General features: G+C 39.1%; 1 protein-coding gene across 1 annotated transcript in view; it reads right to left on the bottom strand.

Annotated features, from left to right (window-relative positions):
- CDC16 (cell division cycle 16) overlaps positions 1 to 22,105 on the bottom strand; it is a 34,541-nt gene that overhangs the window by 1,727 nt on the left and 10,709 nt on the right. Inside the window, exons 10-17 of the mRNA XM_008143902.3 lie at positions 21,159 to 21,208; positions 20,220 to 20,293; positions 18,102 to 18,227; positions 11,529 to 11,681; positions 10,015 to 10,078; positions 5,708 to 5,769; positions 4,566 to 4,701; positions 2,717 to 2,807 (exon numbers count right to left, since the gene is read on the bottom strand). Of these exons, the coding sequence (XP_008142124.1) occupies positions 2,717 to 2,807; positions 4,566 to 4,701; positions 5,708 to 5,769; positions 10,015 to 10,078; positions 11,529 to 11,681; positions 18,102 to 18,227; positions 20,220 to 20,293; positions 21,159 to 21,208 (756 nt within the window). The remainder of the gene's footprint in view (positions 1 to 2,716; positions 2,808 to 4,565; positions 4,702 to 5,707; positions 5,770 to 10,014; positions 10,079 to 11,528; positions 11,682 to 18,101; positions 18,228 to 20,219; positions 20,294 to 21,158; positions 21,209 to 22,105) is intronic.

The following is a 22,105-nucleotide window of genomic DNA, read 5'->3' as shown; positions in this document are numbered from 1 at the left end:
AAAAATTTCAGCATAAGAAAAAAATTCTGTAACTATGTACAGTGTCATGTTAACTAGACTTATTATGGTGCTCATTTTGCAATACATACAAATATTGGATTATTATGTTGTATAGCTGAAACTTATATGTTAAATGTCACTTATACCTCAATAAAATAAAAAGTAGTACAGGACATAATATTATAGAGGAGACTTCTAAGTGTAGTGAATGGTAGACTTGGAAATCTCCTCTGTAAAATCATTACCTTTATGAAGACAGGTAAAATATCTGTCTTACTCAGTATTGTATCTCCAGACATCACTTAGCTGTATAGGAATTTTGTATTTAAGACTCACAACTTGGCCAAATAAAGAAACATGTTCAGATGTGCCCCAAAGCCACAGGGCTACTGAGTGGCAAAACTGAGATTTCTTTTTTTTTTTTTTTAATATATTTTATTGATTTTTTACAGAGAGGAAGGGAGAGGGATAGAGAGTTAGAAATGTTGATGGGAGAGAAACATCAATCAGCTGCCTTTTGCACACCTCCTACTGGGGATGTGCCCACAACCAAGGTACATGCCCTTGACCGGAATCAAACCCGGGACCCTTCAGTCCGCAGGCCGACGCTTCATCCACTGAGCCAAACCAGCTAGGGCCAAAACTGAGATTTCAACCTAGGTTCTTCAGGATGCCAGACGTCAAGCTTTTTTTCTTCCTTTTTTAACTTTAAAAAACTGAAACATAACTTACAAACCACCAAGTGTGCACAGCTGGATGAATTCTCACATATGTATAAACCCACATAATCACCACCAGACCCAAAGAGAACACTGCTGGCTCCAAGAAAACCACCTCACGCTGCTTCCAGTGAATACTTCCCTTTCCAACCCAGAAGTAATCACTGCTCTGATGTTTCCATCCATCATTGATTAGTTTTGCTTATTACTAATCTTCATATAAATGAAATTAATAGGCTTTTTTGTCAAAATCTGTGAGATTCATCTATATTACAACATGATTCAGTAGTTAGTCCTTTTAATTTTAATTGTATAGTATTCTTTTGTATGAGTATACCATAATTTATTTCTCCATTCTCCTATTGGTAGACATTCAGTTATTTCAAGTTAGATGCTATTAAGAATAAAGCTAAGAACAATCTTGTGTGTGAACTTGGGCTTACTGAGGCCCTTGTTTCTGTCGGGCATATACTTGGGGGTAGAACACTACATCATAAGGTCAGCAGTGCCCTAATAAGTCACACCTCCTGACACCTTTGCCACTCTAGAATAACCCCCTTCCAGGTTGACGCTGCACTTAATCACATGACTCCTTTTGATGAACAGAATGTGTGGAAGTGATTTTGTGTAACCTCCGGCTTTAAAGAGGGCTAGAATTTTACCTCTTGTCTTTTAGAACCCTGAGACCACCATGCTATGAAGAACCGTGGGATAAAAGACCATGGAGAGGCCCAGCGGTGTCAGCTGAGGCCCCCACCTGTGTATGAAGCCATCTCAGATCATCAGCCCTGCCAAGTGCCTGCTGACCATAGATGCATAACTGAATGAGGCTATCAAGAGCCAACAACCAACCCAAAGAACTTTGAAAAATAATACATTTTTATTAGAGTGGTTTGTTAAGCAGCAACAGATAACTGATATAATAGGCCTGTTTAACTTTAGTAGATATGTTAAACAGTTTCATCTGTTTATAACCCTCCTGATAATAAATTACATACAAGAGTTCCAGTTGTACCGTATCTACACTATACCAACACTAGGTACTATGAGTTTTTCTAATTTTTAGCCATTCTGGCAGATGGGCAGTGTTATCTCATTATCGTTTTAATTTCATTTCCCTAGTAAGTAAGATATTAAGCATCTTCATTAGCTTTGTAACTATAAGGATATTCTCTTTGGTGAACCTCCTGTTCAAGTATTTTGCCTGTTTTCGATTTATTTTTGATTTTTTTCTTACTGATTTGTAGAATTTTTTTTGTTCTAGACACAAGTTCTTTGACAAGTCTATGTATTATGAATAACTTCTCTCAGTATATCACATGCCTTTTCACTTTCTTAATATTTGTTGTTGTGTTTTTTTACAAATAGATCTTAATTGTATTGAAGCCCAATATAACATTTTTCCCTCTATGATTTTATGTTCTGTTAAAGAAATATTTGCCTACTCCAAAGTCCACATCTAAAGATTTAACTTCACTGCACCCTCTTAACCTTACAATGTTTATAAATAAATGAGTGTCCAAGTACACCAATTCCATCCAAATTTATGACTTGCTTGTCATTAAAAAATAATTTAAAGAATTATGAGCATTGTAATGTGAATGTAAGCCAACTTAATATTCTATTAAAATGTAAATATGCTATATCCTGCATTATAAAATATTAGGCCAGAGCCCTTTATTAGAAAAATGTCTCTAAGATTTTTCCATTATGCAATTAGATTAATTCTTATATATCACAGTGCTCTGCACATATTCTGTAATAGTATTTTGCATATAGCAAATACCCAACTTTAAACTCAGTGAATACTTAATGAGTCATTAATTCTCACAGCATTGTTCTAACAACAAAAAAGGGAGTTTCTTAATATTAATGTAGTTAGAATGGTGGGAAAAATAAATCTAGAATCTCACACAAAATTTTGAGAAACCTAAACAGAGATATATAACAATCTATAAAATGGAATATGACATCAATAATAATAATTGTAATCTTACCAATATAAGCTTCAGAATCACCAATGTACATTTCAATGCAATGACCAAGCATTGTAACAGAAAATGTATCATCTCGCCTAAGACCAAGGGCCTGCCAGAAAAGATTCAGCATGGTTACTACAAGAAAGTATATTTTCTTCTCTTTTATTTTAAAATATTCTTGCTAAGCTGATTTCAATATACTCCAGGGAATCTCGTAGAGGGAGGTTGTTAGTGGGGATACAGCTAAAACAGGAGTAGCCATGAGTTAATGATTGTTGGAAGTTGGGCGATGGGTACGTGAAGGGTCATTACACTATTCTCTGTATTTTTTTATGTTTAAAATCCCCCTCCTCCAAAAAATTTTTAAAAACTTTATGTCCACATGGAGCCCTCCAAAACTGTGTTAAACCACAGAAGAGAAATAAATTATACAATATTCAAATATACATATCTGAAAATCACACAAACTAGGAAACTTGCTTAGTCCACACTTCTGACTAGATTAGTATTTTGGTTATACAGTGGCACCTTCAGGACATCATCTCACCTGAAAATCTCTAACCAACCCTTTAAAATCAGTTATGAATCTCTCACTCATGAATTTATCTTTGAAATATTACATTATCTCATTCTTTATCTTTCTCCAATACTGTTATTTCATCATTTCTAAGAGCCACATTCTAACATTTCTGAACTTGGGATGTCTTCCAGCTGCTGGTTTCTCACTACTGCTGTCACCTGGACGCAGCTGTGATGAGGGTGTCCTGTGTCTTGGTGGCCAAGTTAATGGCACTAGACCACAAACCTTGTGAGGGGAGACACAGAAGATACATGATTTGTAGCTGTTGCCTAAAACTTTCTGTTGACACTTTACGGCAGCATAAAATTTGCTGAGTCAATGTCTTTGGCTAACAGGGGTGGGGAACATTTGGCCATATAAGGCCAGCAAAATAATTTGATCTGGCCCTGCCAAGGCATTAGGGGTGAGTTAATTAAATGTTTGGCCAAATACAGCAGGATAATTTTTAAGTTGATAGTTCTGTATGGCCCACGAATGGTGTTTTAAATATTCAAATGGCCTTTGGCAGAAAAAAGGTTCCCCACCCCTGGAGAAGGAACCTGAGTCAATAGCAGGGTGTGCTAGCACCAAGACATACTTTGGGAAAACAGGGGTATCACCCGGTACAAAAGTGATTTAAAAGAACCAGACTCTGAATGTGAAGAATTGAATATCTTAACTATTTATTTCACTTATATTTTCTTTTTATGTAGGTACCTGAGTGATCCCTGAAAAAAATCTATATCCTAATATATCCAATAGAGCATGTTTTAAGTACAAAACAGCTGACAGGAAATAATTATGTTAAAGTTTAAGTGGCAGTGATTGTTTTATTTCTGTGGTCAACTTGCTTATTAATAGTATCTGAGATTTGATGAAACACAGCATATGGGTTAAGGAGAGATTCTTTCCTTGTAATAAATGCAGATTGTTTTGTTCATATGTTCAAGTGATCTAAGAAAATTAATTATAAGTCATAAATGGACTAAAAAAACCCACTAGAATTCCCAAAGGGTTCTCACTGTGCAACACAAACTCCCTGCCTAGAATAACGCCCAGCTCAGACTGGGCTGACAGACATCACTGGGCACTACCATATCTCACCGCACACATAAGACAAGTCTCACATTTGTTTCTAATTTAAATATTGCACAACATACTTTTCTCTGCAAAGAATAAGATACAAAGTCACTTAAAGAATTTTAAAATGGCAAAGTAACAAAACATTGCCTAGAAAAGATCTTTTTTTTTTTTTTTAAGTGGTAAATGTTAACCAGATTTAAAATTAGGTACAAACAACAGACATACGGTATGGAAATAGTCCACAGCATTTTCAAAGTTGCCCATCAGACTATGGATATACCCTATGGCAGAATAGGTGGATGCATTTTGTGGAATTAACACCAATGCCTGACGGTGATAATCCAATGCCTCAGCATACTTTCTGTGAGAGAAGAGAGAGAGGGAGTCCGGGAGGGGAGGAAAATGGGAAGAAAGAGAGAAAACAATTAGTGTGTACAGTAAGAGTAGTAAATTTTAAGTCTAAGATGAGAATACCTATTAAAAACATAAGAAACACTTTCCTATACCAGAATAACAGTCTAGACTGTTAACTGATAACAGTACTTCATATCCACTTTTGTGTATATTAACACCTCCTTGACACGTACTTTCCTGCCTGCTCGCTCAGCCAGCTGAGGGTACTCCTGCAGGGGTATCACTGCATTCCTCCGATGCTCAGGAGACTGGAGCCAGCACCTAACCCTTGACATTTGGGCCTGTGCCCTATCACACGGCAAGGCCTCTTTATGTGAATCAAACCTACTCCACCAGAGGTGATGAAAGGCAACTCAAGAGGTTTGCTTTAGGGTCAAAAGGAGTTACTTGGAAGAGCATTTTCAAAAGTTCTCTGGAATACTTTTCCTGTAAAATCTTTTCTGAAAAAACGGTTTTGTGCTCAATAAAGTTTGGGAAATGTTGCAGGTCATAATGCATAGTAAAGATTCCCAAGAAAACCTGAAATAGAAAAACCCATTAAATTTTGAGTAACCTAGAGTCTACCAAACTCATTTAACCAAACAATCTATTTTTCAACTGCCATCTGTTTCTCACACTACAAAACTGTTATCAAGTGGAAAACAGTGAGTTGGAATATAGACATGGTTTTATACTATCCTAATTCTTCTAAATTAATTTTGAACATTAAAATTTATTTAATCTAAGAAAATAAAAGTGATAATTATTGATATATTACTAAAGATTATAAAATTACTAAAAATTATATATTACTATAAATTAGTGATAACAAAAACAACTATTTGATGCTTTTATATTTGAGCAGCCACGTATAAGAAAGATGGAGTATCTCATAAAATAAAAATATGGAAAAGACTACACAAAATTAAGTGCACTTTTAGTCACAAGAATATTTCTGAAAATACTTCACTTACTTAAGTTTTCTGCAGACATGCCCCAAGTTGTTCAACAAAGGTTCCCATTTGTCAACAGTTACCTGAAACACAGCAACATCAAACCCAAGACACAGATGTCACTTTTCAGCCTGACCTGATTGCACTGCATTATTTCACAGCCAATGCGAGTTGGACTCTCTCCTGATGCTTGCACAGCACTAAGCAGGAGTACTGGCTGTTTTTCCCATCTTTCTTTACTACTAATGAGACTTCCCGAGGACATGATTATTTTACTTAAATATTTATTTATCTGTCTGGTGTGGCTCAGTTGGTAGAGCATCATCCCATGCACCAAGAGGTCGCCAGTTTGATTCCTGATCAGGGCACATGCCCAGGTTGCGGGTTCGGTCCCTGAGGGTCTGGTCCCTGGGGGTTTGGTCCCCAGACAAGGCGGGGGGGGGGTGGGGGGGAACGAGGCAACCGCTTGATGTTTCTCACATCGATGTTACTCTTTTTCTCTCCCTCTCTCTTTAAAATCAATTTTAAAAACCCACACATATTTTTAAAAGAAATTATTGATTGATTGATTTTGGAGATTGAGGAAGGGAGAAAGAGAAACATTGATTTGTTGTTCCACCCATCTATGCACTCACTGTTTGATTCTTATAGGTGTCCTGGCCAAGGCCCAGAGGACGTTATTATTATTTTTTAAATATATTTTATTGATTTTTTACAGAGAGGAAGGGAGAGGGACAAAGAGCTAGAAACATCAATGAGAAAGAAACATCGATCAGCTGCCTCCTGCACAGATGTCACTGGGGATGTGCCTGCAACCAAGGGACATGCCCTTGACTGGAATTGAACCCAGGACCCTTCAGTCCACAGGCCAACACTCAATCCACTGAGCCAAACCGGTTAGGGAAGGACATCATATTATTAGCACAATTTTGCCATAGGACCCATCTATGTTGAAGAAGTTCAAATTTTATATCTCCAGCCGAGCTTTCATTCTGCCTACTAAATATTTCTACTTAGAAATCTCACAAGCACTTTAAATTCAATGAGCCACATGCTAAACTCTTATAGCCTCTCTCTTGCCATCCCAGCTCCCTAACCTCACCTCCACTCAAGTGCCCTGACACAGTACATGGCACCCATGTCATACCTGACCTCTCCAGGAATCACCAAGGCTTGCTTAACAGACTTCTTGGTATAATTACAACCGCCCATTAAAAAGTCTTGTCTGGGCCCCAATCAGACAAGTCTGACCATGCTGTCCTTCTTAAACATTCGGTTGTCCCACCTCCTCAGGGTAAGATGCAGATGTGATTTAACATCACCTTCCAGGCCCTTAACAGCTTCTGCCCCATTTCTTTTTTTTTTTTTTTTAAATATATTTTATTGATTTTTTACAGAGAGGAAGAGAGAGGGACAGAGAGCTAGAAACATCGATGAGAGAGAGACATCGACCAGCTGCCTCCTGCACACACCCCAACGGGGGATGTGCCCGCAACTAATGTACATGCCCTTGACCGGAATCGAACCTGGGACCTCCCAGTCCGCAGACCGATGCTCTATCCACTGAGCCAAACCGGTTTTGGCATGCCCCATTTCTTGACATTCTCTGTAAACTCAAAATCCAAGCCATACTAAATTAGCTCCAACTTGGCACATACCATTCCCTATTCCTAAAATATCCTTTTCCTTACTTTTGCCTGATTAACTTCAATCATCCTTTAGGACTGAGGTGTATGTTGTTTCCAGGCTTTCTTGACCTACCCCCAAATCTGGGTTAACTGCCCCTCTATGTGGGTTCCTTTGTTTCCTCAATCACAGCCCTTTTGTACACTGTATTATTGACAATTTACTTATCTGCATTCCCCAATAAATCTGAGGGCAGGAAATATCAAACCAATTCCCTATTGCCTCCCAATGCCTAGCTCAGAGCTTAGGACACAGTCAATATGCATTAAATAAGTCTGAATTAAATGAATACACAGATCTGAGCCACTCTCTCTAACTCTTCTGAGCCTGGTACTGGGAGGCACAGCCTACTTGAATGAAAATAAACCCTTTGTAATTCTTTTTCTTCTTCTTTGTTTATTTTTACTACTACTAAAAATATCCTCACTCGATATTTTTCCATTGATTTTTTAGAGAGAGTGGAAGGGAGAGGGAGAGGCAAAGAGAGAGAAACATTGATGTGAGACACATCATTGATTGGCTGCTTCCTGTGAGCCTGTAACTGAGGTACATGCCCTTGACCGAAATCAACCTGGGACCCTTCAGTCCGCAGGCTGACACTATCCACTGAGCCAAACCAGCTAGGGCCCCTTTGGGATTCTTAGGCATGACTGCTTTCCTGTGGCTATTTTGACATTTTCAGCAGTTGATTAACTAAAGTCAAACAATACTTCCCCCTTTTCACGTAACTTTTTAACGGACATTTTGACAGCTTAATAGTATTGTGCTTTTGTACTTAAAATCATTACTTCAAATTTCTGTAGACTCTTAAAATGCCTTCTGATCATCAAAGAATATAGTTTAAATTTTAAGTGTCATTTAAGACAGTGCATCTCAAACTTTCTGTGCATGAGAAATCACCTGGGGATCTTGCTAAAATTGCAGATTTGGATTCAGTAGATCTGAGATTCTGCATTTCTAATGAGCTCCCAGGTAATGCTGATACAGCTGGTCCAGTTTGAGTACCAAGGTCCTAAGGTATTCAATTGTATGAAAACTAGCAAGGTGCTAAGTAGCAACTCTGTATTAACAAAAACACATGTATTATCCAGTCCATCCAAGACTGTGCTGTGGAAGAACCTGTTTATATACATACATGTGCGAACACACAGAAATACAGTGTTTTTAAGTTCATATGACAAGAAGAGACCAAAATAAACAAAACTGTGTCTATGGGGACAGGTAAACTGCCACCTGACAGGAAGCCCAAGGGAGCTGTATCTGTCTCAGCAAGGAGGAACTACGACCAAAGAAGATGTGGACTGTGGGCAAGTATGCCCAAACAGACAGAATGTAACAGGCAAGTGGCAAACAGAACAGAATAAAACCAAAAAGGTACCAGTAAAAAGATCCAGGAACCAGAGAGTAGCAACATGCAAATCCCTTACCTACAACATCTAAAACTGTTATTATCTTAAAATAATATAGTATATACACATCCATGCTAGATGGAAGGTTAATTCATGAGTGCAAATTCATGTGGTCCATCTTTCATACAATAGAACCTAGTAAATTTTTCAATAGTTAATAGTCTAAATATATGTTAAGTACAAGGTAAGGAAAAACAATAATAGATCCGAATTTGAATGACACTTAGCCCTATTTCAGTGGGATCAACTGCTATATTTAACTATTAATCAAAGATGAGGCTCCTTTGGGGTGCTAGAGAAGGACATATTATGTTACATGCTGCAGTACCCACCAGTTTGCAGTAATCATCACACATTTCTTGTATCAAATAATCATCAAATATATTTTGATTACTTCCACGTATCAAAATTAGAGCACACAGCCAACACCTGCACTCCTCTCAATTAGAAACAAATTCATTTTGTACCATGTAGTAAAACAGTTGATTGCCTGACAATTGTTATGATAAATATTAGTTTACTAGCGTTCCCGTTGCAGGAAAAATCCTGCAATAGGGTTTCCTGCTGCACTCTACCCCGCCCTGCCTGCTCTCCTCCCTTGTCCCCCCGCCCCGCCTTCTCCGCCAGCCCCCCTGCTTTTCTCCTTTCTCCGTCAGCCCGCCTGCTTTTCCCTTCTCTCCCGGCCCCGCCTCCGCTCCTCCCTTCTCCCCCGCCCCGCCTTCTCCACCAGCCAGCCTGCTTTTCCCTTCTCCCCCGGCCCCGCCTCCGCTCCTCCCTTCTCCCCCGCCCCACCTTCTCCGCCAGCCAGCCTGCTTTTCCCTTCTCCCCCGCCCCGCCTTCTCCGCCAGCCAGCCTGCTCTCCTCCCTTCTCCCCCGCCCCGCCTTCTGCTTTTCTCCCTTCTCCCCCCGCCCCGCCTTCGCTCCTCCCCGGCTTGCTTGCTTCTCCGCAGCTTTGCTCCCTTCTGCAGCTCTTGGCTTCTTTCTACGCTGTCTTGATATGCAAATTAGCCACCATCTTTGTTGGGGGAATTTGCATACTCGTCCTGATTGGCTGGTGGGCGTGGCTTGGGCATAGCGAAGGTGCGGTCAATTTGCATATTTGTCTATTATTAGGTAGGATTATATGGTATTAAGTTACTTTTTTCTAGGCAAGACAGATTGTCTATATTATTTTCCTCATTCAATAGTAAACATACTTACGAATGTGTTTATTTACAGATATTACATATATACCTCATTCCCAATTGCTTTAATTTTTTCCAAAGCATCAAGAAACCATTTTTCTGCTGTTTTCCATCTAAAATAGAAGGAAAAGAGATTACAGATTATTCAAAGTTAGCAAACTTAATAAACATTGTAAGAAAAATTTGAATCTCTTTTTTAGTAATATAAAAATGAAATGAGGTAAACCTCTGTAAAAAGTACATTACAATGTACTATTTGTAATAGTAATTGTAATAGATGATTAACTTATGGCATTGATATCACTGGAGTTCAAGATGTTAGGAGATACAGTCAATTCTCATTATTCTCTGTGTTCTCTAGTCACCGTGCACACTGTGCTACGTTAGTGCAGCCAGAACTGCTGTTCCCAGTGGAAATACAGGGCTTAGGTTCCCAAATCTCTGCTCACATTTTTCACTAAATGTTCAACCTATAACCTGTTTTACATACGCTTGTGCTTAGTGATGCTTAATTTAACATATAATGTTGCTTCATTAAACTGAACTGAAGGCACTGTAACTTATGCCTTAACAAAGTTTATCTAACAAATGTATTTTCTGCAAGGCACAACACAGCCTTCCTGTGCTTAGGAACACTAGGCAGATTTCAGCACTACACTTGGGGACCATTTTAAACAGTGAAATTACCAACAAAAAGCACAAAAACATGTCACAAAATTGAACGTAAAAAAGAACACTTGTTTACAGTAGGAGAGTGGAAATAAGAAGGCAAAACATCATTTGTTTGACCTTAACTGGGAACACACACATGTCCACACAATGTGAAAGCACCTTGATTGACTTTGGGGTTAAAAATGAGTTGACTGTATATTAAAATATTGTTATACATTATTTTTAAATCTCCAAACTTTCTTTTATAAATACTAGACAATCCAATTTTTAGAAAACACACACGCCACAACAAACCATTACAGTAGTACTAATTTACTGTTTTAAATTCATGTATAATTTAACACAAAGGGCTATAGATATTTTTCTCTTTGAGAATGACATTGAGTTACTTATTTTATAAATATTCAAGGCTACAGTTAATGCCTCAATTGACCAGAAAACTCAGGTTAGGCCATTCTAATTAGCTTAATTTTTGGGTTAACTGGAAGCTAAACAGAAAACATTTTCATTTCAAAATTGTAGAAAATGTTTCTCAAATGCATGACTCCAACTCCTAATCAACAAGAAGATAGATGACTGAGGAATCTGCAGTGCCCAGGCCATTCTGCAGGGCTCAAGTGAGTTGACAGCGACAACTGTCCAATCTTAGAACTTAGGAGCTTGTAATAGCCCACATCAAAGGGGACCAAACTGGAGGTTTAGCATTTTTAAAGAAATCCAAGATAACACTTTCTACTTTTTTTTTTTTTAACTGTACACCCCCTTCTCCTAAAGAATACACTTTAAAAAAATCTACTAAAGAGTCACTCTGAGCAGCTAAACTCTAGTGATTGAGGTTCTATTATACTAATAAAAAGGAAACAGAAGAGCTTTTAGCTTTTCAGTACTTACTCTCCATTTTGAAATGCAACCACGCCAACTTCATGCATAACAAAAGGATCTTCTGGTGCAATGCTTAGAGCCTGGCCAAAGAATCTTTCAGCCAATTTTGAGTTATTGGTTAATCCATATTCTAATCCAATATAGAGCATCGGCAAATGACACCTAAAAATATTGGAAATTTTCATATATTCAACACCAAAAACAATAATTCAGTAGAAATTAATTTATTGATTTCAAAACCTGTCTGCAAAATAACTTAAATAAAGGCAAAAACAGCATTTACTTTTTTCTAAAACTTCGTTTACTAATATTTAAAAAATGTCAAATGGACTTTTAGACTAATCAGCTGCCACTTCTGGAACCTTTAAGCAACTTAGCCTTTATATCTTATTATTCTACAGTAAACCATCCAAATCACCTAAAGCAGAAAAACAGGTCTATGCTGATGGTTTTCCTACACTATGCTAATGCCATGGCCCTATTCTAGACTGTCCTCCTGGTTCTCCTTTATGGACTCAGTACCATGTATCCTTCATGACTGTGTTAAAAGTTCTGTTTCCCTTCATGAAGCTGCTTCTGACTTTCTAACTTAAATGGCTCTTCCTGTGCAGATCCCGTATATCACAGTTATTATCAGTTCCACTTCAAAGAATTCTGAATTATGTCATGTCTAGTCCATTTTCATATCCTCTGAGATAGTTTTAGGTACAAAGTACAATGATTACATTAAAGCAAGCAAAACGTAATTTTTCTTTGCAGGTGGATCTAAAAATGTCAATAATACTGACTGAATAGTTGGTATGTGCTTTAGTTCAAATCTAGAATCATGACTCAAGATTCTATGTTCTACAGAAAGGTCGCGGAAGAATGCTTTAAAAGTTTTTACCTGGAGGAAGTATTTCTGAAATGGCAGAATACAATCTACTTCTCCATGAAAGCAACAAGAGCATTGCCAAAAATCATCAAAATAAACTTTTTCAGAACTTTGGAAGTTAACCAAAGGCTTACAACAATGTGAGGAGTGTTTATTCTAGAGAAACAGCTGAGTCTCAGCAAGAAAAACAGATTTTATGGTGTTTTAACTTGTCCCCCTCCTATTTCCTCCTATGTCCCTTTTCTCAGCTCCACACTAGCCTAGAAAATCAGCAGCCCTGCAGCCACTGGAGGAGAATGAGCTTGGAGATCCTGAGATGTGCCACAGAGAATTGTCACTAATTGACCCATCTGTCAGCTCTCAGGAAAACCCCAATTCATAGTTTGATTTTCTTTGATCTGACTCATAGCCAACTCAGTGAGATAAGCTCTCTCCCCAGGGCAGTTGTCAGAAACAATCAGTGGTAACTATTTAATATTAACCTGAGGCAGCCATACCAGTTGAGGCAAACAAGAGGCTGGCCAAAATGAGATGTCTATAAGGGAACACACAGAGATATGTGTCTGATTTGTAGCCAGTCAGTCAGAAGTACCATTGGCCTGGGACTTGTGATTGGCACCTGAAGTGGGGAGGGGCAGTCTTGTAGGACTAAGCCCTTAACCTGTGAGGTCTGCACTAACTCTGGATAGTCAGTATGAGAAATGAATTGACTTGGAGGATCTAGTTGGTGTCTGGAGAATCAGAGAATTGGTTGTTGGTGTTGGAAAGCACCCTAGTTGTTATTAATCCAAACAAGATTATATTAAAATGTTACTTATAGTCCCCAAGATAACCACACACACAAAAAAATTCCTCAAAATTACAAGAAAACAGGGTATTAAAATGGTATATTACAAAATATCTAACACAAAAGAAGGCAAACAGAAGAACAAAAAAGACAAAAGACATAAAAAAGAGCAAAATGGCAAATAAACCCTATCTTATCAGTAATTATATTATGCATAAATATATAAAACTCCACCAAAAGACAAGAAATCAGCAGAACAGATAATAAAACCACAATGCAACTATATATTGTTCACAAGAGACAAATTTTATTTTTAAAACTAGAGGCCTGGTGAACAAAAATCATTCCCGGGGGGGACAGGGGTTGGGGGGAGATATCCCTCAACCCGGCCCGCACCCTCTCCAATCTGGCACCCCTTGGGGGATGTCCGACTGCCGGTTTAGGCCCGATCCGGCTGGCAGGCAGAAGTGGTTAGGGGCAATCAGGCAAGCGGTTAGGAGCCAGAGGGCCTAAATCGGCAGTTGGACATCCCTCTCACAATCTGGGACTGCTGGCTCCTAACCACTCGCCTGCCTGCCTGATAGCCCCCTAACCGCTCCCCTGCCAACCTGATAGCCCTCTAACCGCTCCCCTGCCAACCTGATAGCCCTCTAACCGCTCCCCTGCCTGCCTGATTGATGCCTAACTGCTCCCCTGCCGGCATGATCGTCCCCAACTGTCTTCCCCTGCAGGGCTGAGGGGACTGGGGGACTCCGGCTGGATGAGGCGGGGCTGAGGGGACTGGGCGCCGCCATCTTGTGAGGGTGTTACGGTCAATTAGCATATCCCCTCTTTATTAGATAGGATATGTTTATCTTTAATGATCCAAGATTTTGCAAGACACACTGATATACCCTGAACTGGGTGGAAATATAGCATTTTAGCAGTGCTGCTGCCAAGCTTGTAGATGCTTGCTGGAGACACTACCCCCCAGATGGAGCCAATTCCAACCAACCACACAGGGAGCCTCAGTGCCCTATCTCCATGGAAACCAGTCTATGCCAGAGATGAAGCTCTAAGGAGCCTGTATGAATGTCTCTGACAGGTATTTCCCATTAAAAACAACCACTTGTGCCCTCCCCACCCAAATCCCATACCCAGCTTCCCCTCTTCCTCCTCAGCCACCACATAGAAGAAACAGAGTGACCATAAAATGACAAAAGTGACTGCCCTTGTCCTAGCCGGTTTGGCTCAGTGGATAGAGCGTCAGCCTGCGGACTGAAGGGTCCTGAGTTCGATTCTGGTCAAGGGCATGTACCTCGGTTGCAGGCTCCTCCCCAGCTCAGGCCCTGGTCAGGGCTCATGCAGGAGGCAACCAATCGATGTTTTTTTCTCACATCGATATTTCTCTCTATCTTTCCCTCTCTCTTACACTCTCTCTAAAAATCAATGGAAAAATATCCTTGGGTGAGGATTTAAAAAAAAAATGACTGTCCTTTATTGGGAATATAAGCTGGGGGTAAAGGGTAGCAAGGTGGCTGTGGAAAATGAGGGTGTCATGCTTTCCAGAGGGCTGGGTGCAACCCCACCCAAGAAGTACCCTGTTGCAGTGGGGCCACTGCTGCTGGGGCATAGAAAAAGGCAGGGCTTCAAGGGTGCTTCCTCATCTTCTAGAGCTGCCCAAAGTATGGGTCAAAAGGGGATACAGCCCAGAAAGGCTCTATCACCCCAGGAGGCGGTCACATCCACTACCAAAAGACAGTGCTACTTGCATCCTGATGTGGTGTCAGGGATGTGAGCCCACATACCTCCCTTTCCAGCCTGCAGGACTGTCAGAGGTCTAGGCTGAGAAGAACTCCAGGGAAGACCAAGACAGTGGTGGTGGTGGTGGGGGGGAGACAAGAAAATTCTCCAAACTTGGCATCAAAACAGAGCAAGTTCAAAGAAACAAAACCTTGATTTATACAGCAGCTGCTCCTGGCCAGCTCACGACAGTGGACCTTCACCCACTCAGAGTTGGCACAGTAAAAAGTTGGGCAAAGCTGAGGCATGGCCGCCCAGTGCAGAGAACTCAGAAAAGTGAGTCTACAGGATACAGGAGGCAACAGCAGAGCTAAAGTCCTGCTGCTTGCTGACACGTCCTCCACTAGCCCCACACCCCCTGTAGGAGCAGCTCTTTCAGGCTGAGTCCTGGCAGGGGAGAAAGTTCCCAGAAGGAACATGTGAGTGTCCTCTGAAGGCCCCTGACTGAGTTCTTCAGGGGAGATGGAGAGGAGAACACCTGCCCCCTATGGCCAGGCTGCAATCACTGTGCTCCCCTGTCTCTTTCAAGATGGAGAAGGAAACAGTACTGTGGGGCCTAGGTAAAGCACCATGACTCTGAACAACTGTGTTCAGCAGGAGTGGGTGTCCCCAGGCCCTCAGGTGCTGTGTCTGGATATAGGAGAGGACATCCTCCTTGGACAGCTTGTCTGGGTCCTGGGGCTTCTGGGATTCATGTACATGAATGCCATTTCCCCACTCCCAGAGGAGCTGGCCATAGTTGAAGATGTCAGGGTAAGCTCGACAACTCTTTTCTCCTGTTTTTTGATAGGGGCAGTGTATTCTGGATCATTTATCCTCTTCATTGTTGACTGAGGGGAAAGGGCAAGCTGCCAGGGAGCGGAAGGAGGAGGGGTCAGGCCACTCCTGCCGCTGACACTACCAGGTCTGGCCCTGCTGCTGCCAAGAGGCAAACTTTAGATTCAATGACACAACAGGTTGAAAGTAAAAAGATGGAAAAATATACACCATGCAAACAGTAACAAAGGAGAGCTGATATGACTATACTAATATCAAAGTACACTTACGACAAAATTTATTACTAGAGACAATGAATGACCCAATATACTAGTACATGTAGCAAAAACTGCCAGAATTAGAGGGGAAAATAGACAATTCAAAAATAATAATCGGATACTTCAGTAGCCCACTTGCAATGATGGCAGACAATCAACATGGAAATCAAAGATGTGAACAACACCATAACCCAATTAGACCTAAGGGATAGCTATAGAATACTGCACCCTACAAGAGGAGAATTCTTAAGTGCACCTGCATCATTCTCTAGAATAGACCATGTCAGGTCATGAAACAAGCCTCAATAAATTTAAAAGTATTGAAATCACAGTAAGTATGTTCTCCAACCACAATGGAATTAAATTAGAAATCATAACAGAAGGAAATTTGGGAAATTCAAAAATATGTGGAAATTAAACAACACAAATAACTAATGGCTCAAAAAAGAAATCATGAAGGACATTTTAAAATATTTACACAATTTCATTTACCCAAACACAGGGCAGATTAAGAGAATGCAACGCTATTCTGATAGGGAAGTAAAACAAAGTAATGCTTATCTTGAGAAGCCGATTTGAAAATTTAATTAAAATTTGCCTAGATTGGGGAACATTAAAAGCACTAATCACATCATTAGTTATCACTGGTTTTTATTCTTAGCTAGCAACTAACAACTCATAATAACTATTCTGGGTTTTAGAGAACCTAGAATAGAAAAAATACATAAATAGCAGACCCTAGTATGTGCAGATGAGAAACAACTCAGTAAATTACTTATCCCTCCCAAAATTAATATGTTAAGACCAAACAACCCAATATGACTATTGGTTAAATAAGATCATCAGATCATAGTGCTGGGACCTTTATAAAATGAAGAGACACCAAAGCTCTCTCTCCACTATGTGAAGACATAGTGAGAAGGCAGCCATCTACAAGTCAGGAAGAGAGCTCTTATCAGCACCTGGACGTTATACTTTCCAGTCTTCAGAACTGAGAGGAAATGAATTTCTGTTGTTTAAGTCACCCAGTCTGTGATATTTTGTTATGGCAGCCTAAGCAAACTAATACAGTTAGGGAGCTATCTCCTTTACAATGTTTTCATGGATGACTAGATTTAAAAGTCATGTATCAAATTTAATATAACTAAAAAAAAACCCACACACCTGAGGATCATAAATAATTTTGATGCAAATTGGTTACCAAAATGAGTCTGATAGTCTGAAAAGGTAAATCAAACCTAACAAGATGAAATTCAGAACAGATAAATATGTGATCCTGCTCCTGAATACAAGCAAACAAATTAAAGTAGCTAACTTTTATCAGGGTTCTTTCTACATGGCAGACACTGTCCTAAGTCTTTAACTGGTATTATTTCAATTACTCCTCACTGTAAGCCTAAGAGTGAGTATTGCTGTTACTCCTATTTTTCAAGAGGGTAAATAACTTGCCAAAATCACCAAGCAGTCTGATTCCAGCCCAGACCTCTGACCAATTGCACTCCCACCACCTCTCCACAGAGATGGAGGCAGAGAACAACGAACATAGAAAGAACACTGCAAGGTGTGACTAATTTTGAGTCCAAAAAGAGCCAACAGGAGTAAATAGCAATACTTTACTCTCCAAAGTATCACACTCTTAGGGTACACTTACATTAACTTATCTATTATATTAGTGACCCTAATCTCATGTAAAGCAAAATATATTTAATGTCGATTTCAATCTAGAACATTGGCAAATATAGTCCTATACTACCATTAAGCCACATCAAATAACTTTTGGACATAAACAGAATGTAAATAATTTTGCTTATGAATACTTTCATTCTCGATTGAGCATGTGAGAGTTTCCTTCCTCATTTATTCCCTTAGCCTAATTTCCTAGTTCCCTTTTGTACTGGTTAAGATAAAACTGCTAGGCAAAAATTACTACACCAGCTTCTTCCTCCCTCAATTTCCATAGTTATAATATAATCACAAGCCAGTAGCTACATGCAAATAAGATATTTTCTTTAGTTTACCAAATGACAGTGATAATAATAACAGAAATTTCATTTTGTTAGCAAAAAAATTCATTCATGCAGTTTGATCAATTTTCTCTGCCATACCCTTTCATCAGCTGTGCCGCTGTGAAGTAAGCAGCCATTGCTTGGTCATGTTCACTCTCAACTGCAAATGAATGTCCATATGCTATCCACGCAGGCCCATAGGTCTTCTCAAGTGTCGTAGCTTTACTAAAATAAGAAACTTCATACAATTAATATAATATTTATTCTTAAATTGTTAATTTTATGTAAGCTGATGGTTTTAAGGACATTTAAATTAAATAAATGGGTTGTCAATACATGAAACACTAATGTAACATTTGTGTTAATTTACTTGAAACTGGAGGCCCGATGCACGAGATTCGTGCACTGGGGGGGAGGGGAGAAGGTGTCCCTCAGCCCAGCCTGTGCCCTCTCACAGTCAGGTCCAGGAGCCCTCAGGGGATGTCCAACTGACAGCTTAGGCCCGCTCCCGGACATCCTTAATGCACTGCTACACAGGCGGGAGAGGCTCGCCACTGTACTCGCCAGCTGTATGCCCAGTTTCTGGGCTTCTGGCTGAGCAGCGCTCCCCCTATGGGAGCACACTGACCACCAGGGGTAGCTCCTGTGTTGAGCCTCTGCCCCCTGGTGGTTAGTGCACATCACAGTGACTGGTTGTTCCGCTGTTTGGTCGATTTGCATATTACCCTTTTATTATATAGGATAAAAGAATACTTACTAGTACAAGCAAAATTTTAAGAAATTTTAGGAGAGGTCCACACTTTTTAGGTACTATAGTTGAACTCATTAGCATTCTGTATAGAATTTATAAATATTACTTAATCCAGGAGCTTCACTTCACAACCAAGTAGGTAAATGGTGGTAGCAGCAACCATTCAGGGCCTGTTTTGTGCCAGGCAATATCATAGATGCCTTATATGAATCATCTAATCCTAATAACTTGCAAGATAAATTATTGTTTATATTTTAAAGACAAGTATACTGAGGCTGGAAGACTGAAATCCTACAGAAGGTGCTAGGAGATTCACCGTGGTTCCAAGAACTGGACTATATAGTCTTAAATGGTCAGTCTTCAATCAGTGGCCCATTGGTGACCCAAAACAGGAAATAAAGCAAAAATTACAAGACATGGAAAATATAAAGGGTGAGATTCACACTTCCTAGCATTTTATTTTCTAACTTTTCTTTCACCCAAATGTTCCCTGTTTCATGTAGAGTCCATCACCGAATAAGCACACTAATTCAAAGAAGCATAGCTCAAAGAACAATTACAACACACATCATCTTCTTACTCCAGGAAACAGCACAAGCAAGGTTTTCTAAAATACTTTACAACTAACCAGAGAGCTCTCCCTATTTTCTTCCTAGTGCAGGATGCTTTCATGTCAACTTATTAATTTTCCCAACAATCCTGGGATACAAGTATTATATCATTTCCATTTTTAGAAAAAAAATAGAGAAATTAACTTTCCCAAGGGACTGTGGCTAGCAAATGATGGAACTTGGATGAGAATTCAAGACAGTGTCCAAAGTTCACACGTTTTCCCTTAGATCCATTTTCTATTTTGTTTACATGGAGGGTATCACAAGTATCATTATATTTTTAATCTTTAGTAATTAATTCTTCACAGACATTTTCCTGTACTTGAATAATTGAATAATACTGGTTAAGTAGCTTGATTGGGCTGCATGGAGTTCCTTAAACTAAAACCACAGCAGGTCCTTAAATAAGCCAGTTCACTATGCCAAGAATTCTGTTTTATAGTCACTTTTACTGATCCTAATCTCACGTAAAGTTTTATGTAACTTCACAACTCTTAATAAAAGACATTCTAAAAGTAAGTAGTTAATAGTGTCTCTGTAAATGAAAAACAGAACCTTTCAAACTATTTTATAATGTGTTCTCTACTATTTCACATTTCTCATTTATAAATAAAAACTTAAATATGTTACAAGTTCCTTGAGAACAAGGTCTACACCACTGATTACTTTTATCTCCCTCAAGACATCGTATAAAAGCAAGGTACATAACTAATGCAACTGAACTAAATCTGCCAACAAAAACATTTTTTCTTTTACACTGCTTTTAAAATATTTTCTATTTATTGCATTAAAGCAGATGAGCAAAAAATCTCTCTACAGGTTCATTACAGAGTGAGGAAGACAATAAATTCGTACCTGAGATATCTTCTGGCATGTTCATTCTTATGACCAACCATGAGATAATAGCATCCCACTGCAAACCAAGAAACCTACAAAGTTCAAAATTTACCATGACCAAAGATCTGAACTTTGAATTAAAAATATCTAGCAAATTAGGCCAGAGGGTGGATGAGGTGTTCCATCCCATATTCTAGTTCAAGTTAGAAGAGAATCAAATCTTCTCAGCCCTTCCTCAAGAGGCCTTCAATCACTTCCCTGCAGCACTGAACACAAGACGAGGCTACTGAACACTTCCTATTTCAAACCCACTCTGAGTCCTGGCCTCTCAACTGCACTATGAATCTTCCCTGCCTCTGGTTCCATATTGCTAGCTGACATTTCTTGCACTAGTTTTGTCTGTTTATAAATTATTTTCATACTGGTCTAGGGTGCAAACTGAGACTTAGGCCCTGATTCTTGACTTCTGTCTTTAAGGACACAGTTTCTGGTTCCACTTTCAATTTCTAGGTTTTAGTTCTGATCCATGGCAGTTTGGAAGACACGATGATTCAAATCAGTGCACAATCCAGTAAGGTACCTTATGTATGCAACATGAGAAAGCTACCAAGCATTTGCTAGCATTACTTATGAGAGGTGGGAGTGTGATTTTGACTTTCAATATTTTATTTTTCTGCATGTTGAGTATTTTTTATAATAAACATATATAATTTCTATAATAAAAAAATAAAGATCTTTAAGTTATGTTTCAATACACTAAAAAAATACCTTCATGGATTGAGAAAGTTAATGCTGCTTCTATTATCATAAGCACTAGGAGATTCTGCTCCAACACCTCAAAATACAACATATTTGGTTACATTTAAATATAAGCTGTCTAAATACTAGTTAAGCATTTTCTTTAAATTCAAGTAAGAAAAAACACTGTAAGAAAAAAAATTGTTTATATTTACTTACAGGGTTGCTAGGATATAAATCCACCAATTTATGAGAAAGATAGAAAAGTTCTACATTAGAAAAAAAAAAAGAAAAAATTATTTACATCAAATGAATATTAAGACATGACTTTCCCCCAGTCATAATTCTTCACAATCATATAAATGTTGTTCTCACAGCAATGATTTCATTCTTTTTTTTTCTTTTTAGAATAAAAATTCATTTACCCAATAAAATACAGAAACTCCAAGGGTGGATACTATGGCTTTTATTCAAACCCTCTCCCCCCATCCCCCAGACACAATTCTTTACCTGGTGCCCAACCTATAAACAGGCACTGAGCACTTGCTGAGTGACTAGAAAATTAGAAGAATGAAACATAGTAAGGCACTTCATGGTCCTTAAGAGATTATTTCAAAGTACCTTACCTATCTTAACAACTCATGTCTCTTACTCCAGGGGCCTATCATGGACCATCTTAAATACCTACAACCAGTTCGGTTGACCAATCTTTCAAGTTTATAATTTCCTCTTGAATAATAAGTGAGTCCTTGGCACGTCACGATGGTGTTTCCTACATGCAACCTTGAATTCATTAGACCAGGGCAGCTGGAGCATCTGCATCTCCAACAAGCTGCCAGGAGATATGATGCTGTCGGTCATAGACCACACTGGAAGCGGCAGGGATTTGGAGTTAGAGTGACTGGCTTTTTCTTTCGACAGGACTCATTATTCAGCCTAAAAGATTTAAAGGCGAATACAGTCCAAACACAACTAAATATTTCTAAAATGTTAAGATATGGAAAACCTGAGCAAAAAAAATCTGCCTGCTTCCAACTTCTAAAAAGTTATTGACTTCTGCCGTATCAGTTTATTTAAGAATTTTACAGAAAAAAGAGAAAAAAGGCAGAACTGCCACTGAACACTTAAACCACAAATTACATTTGAGACAAGGGAGCAGGAAGCAG

This window comes from Eptesicus fuscus, chromosome 8 (assembly GCF_027574615.1).
Source record: "Eptesicus fuscus isolate TK198812 chromosome 8, DD_ASM_mEF_20220401, whole genome shotgun sequence".
Taxonomy (NCBI): Eukaryota; Metazoa; Chordata; class Mammalia; order Chiroptera; family Vespertilionidae; genus Eptesicus; species Eptesicus fuscus.
Note: the sequence above shows the minus strand (reverse complement) of the source record. Positions and strands in the feature narration are given on the sequence as shown.